This window comes from Toxotes jaculatrix, chromosome 23 (assembly GCF_017976425.1).
Source record: "Toxotes jaculatrix isolate fToxJac2 chromosome 23, fToxJac2.pri, whole genome shotgun sequence".
NCBI lineage: Eukaryota > Metazoa > Chordata > Actinopteri > Toxotidae > Toxotes > Toxotes jaculatrix.
In genome coordinates, this window is record NC_054416.1 from 10,891,690 (window position 1) to 10,900,032 (window position 8,343).

Sequence of the window (8,343 nt, forward strand, 5' to 3'; positions counted from 1 at the left end):
AGGCTTCTTTGTTCAAAATCCCCCAGATCTCGCAGGTTGTCTGGGATTGATTTGGTTACCGTTCCAAGTTTGAATCATGAAGAGACATTCTTAAGTTATACATTACATATGTGGAGCAAACGTCCAGAAGATCAGAGGACATACCAGATCTAAACTCTTTCAAATCAAGGCTATTATGTCTGTCCACTATGAAAATTTGCCTATCTTAACAAGTTTGCCTCAACTAAATATCAATTCAACACCAAACCAATATAAAACAGATATGTTAAAAACTTTCATAGTCACATATCAGTGTGCCAAGTCTCTAAACAGCTGAGGCTTCTCCTACTTGTGATGAATCTGCATGGCTTGCAAGTATATTTCCTTCCAGGACAGGCAACACTGGATACTATCGCTGAGGTTTTGCTTGCTGGATAACACATAGCCCTCAAAGATCCTGTCTAGTGAGATGTTTTGGAGGCACAGGTGGATGATCTCATTAGTCATCTGCAACACAGCACAAAACAAACACTTGTCACAAAAATAACTGGGAGACCAAGTCACAGGCACTAACATTCACATTTATTATATGCCAAAATTACGAACAGTGAGTTACTTTCACAAAAAATCCACAAAGCTGTGTTGTAAATTTTGGTTTTGAGCCTGCATACTGATTGTTATGACCTTGTCTGAAGGGAGCAGTGCTTGTGCTTTCAGATCACTGCAACCACATCCACACACACTCATAAAATAATCAGACCCAATGTTTGGTCTGAGCCAAGACAGAGTGTGTGTGTGTGGGTGGGGGGGTGTGAGAGAGTGAGAGAGAGCAAAAATGAAGAAGATAAAGGCAATATCAAAAGGTAGGCACACGTAAAAGAGTGAGAAAAACAAAAGTAATAAGACAGGGCACTAGACGATGGTGGGTCACAACATAAGCACACAGTTTATTTGAGGTTAAACATTTTTCCCTTGGTCTGTGGAGATGTCAAATGACATGAAAAGAGCTGGGGTAATGAAAACAGCGATGGGGCCTTTTATTAAGTGAATCCAGTCTCAGGGTATTGTAACTCTGATGTCTGAACCGCCAGGATGAGAGGGAGTGGGCTTCACTGGTGATGATGCCTTTTCAAAACAAGACAAAAATCTAATCCAACTGGAGAGCTGAACTACAAGTGAAGGGACATTCTCACAGCGAAAGGTCATCTGTTAATGTTGCTCCACAGACTTATCTCTAGAATACATTATTGCGTTTGTAAAAGACCTTGAAGTGGCACATCTATTAATTTTCTACAAACAGCTGTTAGAAATATCAAGGGTGGATTGCAGTGTGTGTCTGTGCATGTACCGTGTATTCAAATAGTGTATATGTGTGAGAGTAGTGGAAGTAACAGAGAGAGAACACAAATTGGCTCAATAAAAGACACTGAGTGTGAGTACACGACTTCCGATTACTCTGATGTTTTAAAATGCAGGTACCTTGCGGAAGAGACCACTGATCCTCTCACTTGTGTTGTAGTATTTGGAGTTGACCCAGATGATGCGAATGAGACTGACGATGTGTCGCAGTTTAGGAGCAACTTGGCTGGGCTTGAGCTGGGCAAACTCTTCACAGGGGTCCTTCAGTATGGACAGGAAGGACTGGTTTGACTGGGCCTGCAGAGAGCAATCCTAGGGAACACATATATGAAGGAAATATGGTTCTTGTGATACTTCAGTCTTCAAAAGATTTCATGTCAGCATTTTCCAACTTTGTAGCGAAGAAGCTAGTGGGCAGCACAGATGCAGTAATGCTGCAATGAGCAACACCACTGAGCAGCAATACAGTCCAGTGAGTTAATCCAATTCTACTATTCTCCAACATAGTATGCATATGTTTGCTGGCCTGGAACCACAACATCTTGCAACACTGCAACAGCAGTTGTTATCTAGTCTAAATAGTTAAGAGAGGATTTTGGACTTAAGACTTGCAGACTTCCTGTACCTGTATTTCCTTGGCCAGTTTGCAGAAGCGCTGTACATACAGAGACTTGGAAATCTGCAGGATGTTCTGGATGTGCTTGACCCCTGGCTTTTGCAGCTGCTGGCTGATGTCCAACAGCTTGGCAGAGCGACTCTTCCAGAAGGCTATCTCCTGCAGCGGACCACAGTCGTCCCTTACCATCATTATGTCTTGGGCATTCAGTAGCTCCTTGATCTGATCTGTCCAGTAGATGATGACAGCTAAAACAGAAAGAATAAGTGAGTGGAAGATAGAAAGATATACAGCAAAGAAGTGAAAAGGTTGGAATGATGTGAAAACCTAAGCATGATTAAGGAAATGTTGGAATAAATACATGGATCTGAGGAGAGAAAGGAGCTGTGGGGAGAAAATGAAAAGCCAAAACGATCAGTGGACAAAAAGTAGAAAACAAAAAACAATAAGAAATTTGGACTGATGCAGGTGAGAGGTTATGAGCCCCGTGCCTCATTAAATAAAATTTCTAAAGAGTCCAAAAAGCAAAACTGAGACTAGTAGTTTCAATCTTGTTTTGAACAGAAACTCACAGACCAGAAGTCTGTACGTGGGACACAGACCCCACAGAGACAGATGGGAGAGGGAAGGCACCCCCACCCACACAGAGCTCCTCAGGCTTACTCTCCATTCTCTGTACCAGCTTCTTGTCCTTGCAGGCCTCTTCAGGACTGCACTGTAGGCCTTCCATTGGGATGTACAGGACTGTGTTGCCCACCTTCTTATACACATAATCTGTACAAAAATAGAAATACATTAAAATATTACACTGAAGCATGTGTGCATATGGCTCTGTGAAAAAAATCTGATGGCCAATCCCGTGCATATTGCACCAACTGAAGCCAAATGCCATGCATGTCTTGAGCTTTTCATGAGTTTTACCTTGTAATAAAGGCACAGAGTGTAACCTGTATACCAGGGCCTATAAAATACCTCTGTCTCCATTTACATACACATGCTGTAAACCCACAGGGGTTTCACTGTTCTCTGGCTACACCATGTGGAAGGAAGTCAATATTTTTTTTAAAAGCCTTTGATGCTTGGGAGCCTGACTAACAATTTGTGTTGTAAAATGAGAATAAACAGGATTTCTGTCAGGAATATCTTATCTTTGCCTTATCATCTTGGAAACAGTAAGTCTCCTTCTGTGGAGGTACAGTGTTTGCTAATTACCTCTAAACACAAATCAGGAAAGCACATTCCACACCAGGGGCAAAAGCCCTGTATTTTTAAAGTCATTTTCCTCAGAACCAGCTGTCCTTTCAGCAGCACAGATGGTGGCAAACCACACGTCTGGCTCCAGGCTGACTAATTTCAGAAAATACTAAATCAATTGGTTTATTCACTGGACAGAAGTGGTCTAGTTTCAACTAGGCTTCAGGAAAAAACCCCGAAAAGACTGCCACTGCTTTTATTTACTGATTCATTTATTTCTGTTTTGTAGAACCAGTGCTGTATAATAATTCTCTCTTCTCCTCTGAGGTACCCACCTGTGAGCTCTGCAAGGTAGCACTGCATGTTGTTGGTATAGTTGTCCTTGATGCTCTTCTCTCTGTAAGTGCTGAGGGCAACTGGGGGAGCATGCAAACAGGTCATGTCATGAAGCAGTCTTTGGGTGGGGTCACCCCGCACTGTGCCAAACTGTACGACCGTGTCAAACAGCTCTGCTGTGATTATGGCTCCTGGCATGCGACTAAAACAGCACAGCTGCTCTACCACCTGTCAAAAAAAGACATTTTTAGGTGTGATGGTGAACAGAAACAGAGGAAGAATACAGAGAAGGAGTTAAATTAAAAAAATGAAACACAAAGGAGGAGAGGGGAGCAAAGGGATTCAAACATCTCTCTCTGATAAAGCATATTACCTATAGGCAGCTCTTGAAAATCACACAATTTTCCTACTTTCTTTATTTTGTGCACTTAATCTACAATTACAAGTATCTTCAAGTTACAGGTCCCTGGATGCAAGTGCTTGGATATTAAACCAACTAATTAAAATTTTTAAAGGATTGAAAGTGGAAAGGGAAGTGTGCTATACCAGTAGGGGCACAGAGTACTCCACCCGCAGCCCGGCATCAGTGTCCCTGTAGACCACCATGGTTGTGATAGAGGTGTCCTCAATAAATTGATCCAAAGCCCTCTCATTCTCCTTTGTCCACAGCTCTTCTGTTACACCAGAAATAGCCACACAACGAATAAACAGCTTCCAGTGGATGGAGAAAGGAAAAATGGGAAAAGAAAAGAGAGAAAGGTGGTTATTTAGTGGGATAATGTGTGCAAATGAGGTGGCGATGAAATTAAAAGTAGAAATTTACCAGACGAATGGTCTTCAAGTATTCCTCTTCCATTTCTTTTCAAAGCTTCCACCTCAAAGATTTCCTTTCTCCCTATAAAGCACATACAAACACACTTAAAAAAGGACTGAACTACAACATTAGTGGCAACAATTATTTTCAGATTCTAGCCCAATACTTAACCATACCTATTTTTCACCATTTTTTAATTGCAGCTTGCTAATCTAAATTAGCGAATACATTTTTTAATGTGGACAGGGTGCTGTTAACAAACAGTTCTAAAAATACACACAAGGAACCGAATTACATCAGTATTTTCTGCGCCAAACAAAAAATATATACAAAGTGTTTCAAAATATCCAAACGCCCCTGTACCAACAAGAGGAACTACTTCAACACAGGGCACAATTAAAGGCGATATCCATAATAAATGTTAATAATCAACTCGTGTGCCGGATAACTTTGTAAACACACACCTGTGACCACCTTTACCTGCTAGCAAACTTTCAGCACTTCGCGTTAGGGTACTTACCTCGCAGGCGACAAGCCCAGCTCTCAAAAGCTAACAAAAGCTTAAGAATTACTCTTAAGACATTAAGAGCATCCTGTGCACGGATAAAATACTTTAGGAAAAATCATTTTTGCGATAGAAACCTTACTTTTCTTCTACCGTTATTCCTTCAGCCAGACTCGTGTCTGAGTGTTCATGTCTCCATGGAAACGTTTGGTTGCCTGGGGTAACACCGGATGGGGTCAGGGCCTGACAGAAGCTCGCTCACATTCATTGAGTTTATAAGGACATTTACAACAATGTCCGGGTTACACTGTGGTTTTTTGGGAGTAAATGCTATTATACAAAAACCGATAGTTGTCCTTCATGGCAAGGCACACATTCATTCTGCTGACAGTCATAAAAATGGTAAATAAAATAAACAATAAATAATTTCTTTTTTTAAACAATGCACACTCTTTAAGTGAAAATCCACTTGATTGAGTGAAAAACCTTCGGCTTAGTTTGCTGTATTTATTTCCTTCATAGTTCTTTAATTAATCAGGAAGACTGCTCTGACATCTTTCAGCTGAACTTTGCCAAACAATAGCAGTCCTGGGTCGCCACCCAGTGGCATAGTGACGAAAGTGCCATAGGAACAATAGGAAAAGAAGTCTGGAGTTACAAACAAAACAAAACAAAGTAAAGCAAAGCAAAGCAAAGCAAAGCAAAGCAAAGCAAAACAAAACAAAAAACAAAAAAACATTGCGGGGGGGGGGGGGGGGGGGGGGCGGGGTCAAAATGAACAGGAGGATTTTGGTATAGATTTGCAGCAATTTATACTGTACTTATTTATGATAATTATTATAATTATTTGGAATAACCTACTGTAAAGTGCTGAAAAGAATTCTTTTATACTCTAATATGTCTTCATGTCTTCATCTTACCTTGTATGAGCAACCCTGGGGAGGTGCTGTGCTCTCTCTCGCTCTTAAAACTGTGTAATAGTGGAAAATCTGCAAAGCAGTCCATCTCCTTTCCCAGGCACAGATGATGCTGCCCCCTAAAAGCCCTCTCCCAAAAAAACATGAAACCCCATTCAACATCTATAATCTGTTTAGGTGCAAACATTAACACGGGGAGCACTGTATACGCAGATAGCTCACAGCCCAGAGTGAGAACATGTGGATGTGTTCACCCATAGGGCAAGACATGACGGATAGACTCATCACTGATCTGGCATTTCTGCACAGTCATATCATCTTTCTGTACGACTGCACAGCTCTTTTTCTTCATCTTAAGTACACATCTAATAAAAAGAACAATGTTGCCTATAAGTGTCCTAAACAACAGATCCACTTGGTATAACGTTTTACCCAAATATTAGCAGTAATAAACATTTTTCATCAACTAATAGTCCACCACAATTAGAGCTAGTGTCCATTAAAACTGCACTTTGTCTGTTGTCTGACTCTTTCCCTTTCTTCTCCCTAACTAATATCCATGCAACCTTCTCAAATTCCACCATTAACAACTATTCAATGGAGAGCAACTGGACCCTGGTTTTCCATATTAGGTTCAAGAGTAAAGAAGATGGTAACTGAGAGCCATGAGTCACGTAAGGAATCAAAAAGTTGTTCCCTCAAGCTGGATGTTAATCTTGTGAAGTAAATGTCATTTTCCTAGAAAATGAAATCTGGGGCAAGAGCATGTTGGTTAAATTGGGTTGGTTCAAAAATCACAGCACATGGCAAACCCATCAACTAGCTCTGAGACAGAGATTCATTTGGCACCCAGGGGTGCCTGAGTCGACAGTGCCTGTGCTTTCAGAGGTCTCTTGAATTGAAAAAAAGTTTACAACCATTTACTAAATGTTCACACATTCTTTTAAAAATTATGAACTCTCAGTTATTCATTGTTACTATTTCTACTGAAAGTATAAATCATGGATCATTAGGACACTAAAGCATCTCTCTCTGGTTCCCCTCTCTCATTACTGGTCCACACATGCATACATGTGTGGACTACAGGGATGAAAGCACCTATGCATGCAATACAGCCTGAATCTCTAGTGGTTATACCATATAGCCATTAAATATAGAAGACACTAGAAAAAAGAAACTAGATACAAAATGGCTGGAGACAGAGATGCAGGCAGACCAAAATTAAAGCCATGAGTCTGTGAGCTCAGAACTAATGACAGGCTGCCATGCCAAGGAGGGGCGGAGAAGAGAGGGATGCAGGGATGGAGGGATAAATAAGGAGGACAGAGAATCTATGAGGGGCTGTTATTGCTGCTTGGACCAGATGAGGCCAAAGATACACAGCATCACTTAGTAAAATGAGAAAACATGGAAGGATGGATGGGAGCCACAAATAGAAAGACATTTTTAAAAGGATACAAAGGAAAGAGAGAGTTGCCTAGTTTACAAGTGGCCAGTAGAACAGGGAAGCTCAGCTGGAGGCAGCAGCACTAATAGCTGTTCAATACTCCTATAAAAGGAAATAGATACACACAAACACACAAATGCACATACAGTTCATCCAGCAGGAATAAGCCATTGGCCACAGCACAATGAGCTCAGGATCTTTTTAGGAAAGTGGAGCAGGCCTTGGAAGGTTTACTTTGCTTATTACACTATGATTAGTCCACAGACGCAGGCTTTGTTCAGCCACCGAGGGCCATGGTATGCTCCACCTGATGAACAGCTACTCACAAATACACACACAAACACATGAACACATGAACAGGAATACAAGCTTTCATGCACTGCCCATAGTGAGGACAGAATCAGACACTTGAAGATAAACACACAAAATACCCCAAATGACCCCTGCTCAGTGGACACTCACACAAAGACAAAGACACACACACACACACACTCGTAGCCAGAATCTTTTCTAGCCCCCTGACCCAAGCTGACAGTGTTCTCTCCCCACTGTAAAGAGAGGTCCAGCGATAATGAAGCCAGAATGGAGCATTCGGACAGAATTACAGCTGGAACGCTGCCAGAGCCCCATCACTCTGTGTGTGTGTGTGTATGTGTGTGTGTGTGTGTGTGTCTGTGGTTGGACAGAGGAGAACAATAAGTGTGTGTGTGTCCAGCCAGGCAGAGTGATGGATAAATACACCTTTAATAACAGACCAGTGAGTCAGTACAGAGACGGGCCTGCAGCTGTCAGACTGGCTGAAGAGAGCAGAAAAGATTAGTGCTGATCATGTGTGTGTTTGTTTTGCTTCCTCTATAAGACCACTGTCTTCTTAATACTATTATTCCTGACTCAGCATATGCTTTTTGTCTTGCTTTATCCATGACTACTGATTCTCCAAACAGCATCTGTCTCAATATCATTGATCTAAGCGGCTCTTTTCTATCTTAGTCTGTCTACCCACTTAATGAAGTGGAGCAAGTAAAGAAATGCACCGGTATCGATAAGTGAGAAGTTTAGAATTGCATGTTGTGACTTGGAAAAGAATTAATAAAGACACAAAAGTAGTAATAGCCTTGAAAGAACTTTCAGAAAATGATGTTAGAGAAATGTGTCCTTGCTCTGTTTGTGTGTGTG

General features: G+C 41.3%; 1 protein-coding gene across 1 annotated transcript in view; it reads right to left on the reverse strand.

Moving 5' to 3' along the window:
* dnah2 (dynein, axonemal, heavy chain 2) overlaps nt 1-4,340 on the reverse strand; it is a 50,926-nt gene extending 46,586 nt beyond the window's left edge. Inside the window, exons 1-6 of the mRNA XM_041031824.1 lie at nt 4,308-4,340; nt 4,031-4,195; nt 3,484-3,712; nt 2,618-2,728; nt 1,964-2,202; nt 1,459-1,650 (exon numbers count right to left, since the gene is read on the reverse strand). Coding sequence (XP_040887758.1) covers nt 1,459-1,650; nt 1,964-2,202; nt 2,618-2,728; nt 3,484-3,712; nt 4,031-4,195; nt 4,308-4,340 — 969 coding nt within the window. The remainder of the gene's footprint in view (nt 1-1,458; nt 1,651-1,963; nt 2,203-2,617; nt 2,729-3,483; nt 3,713-4,030; nt 4,196-4,307) is intronic.
* Nucleotides 4,341-8,343: the final 4,003 nt, after the last annotated feature.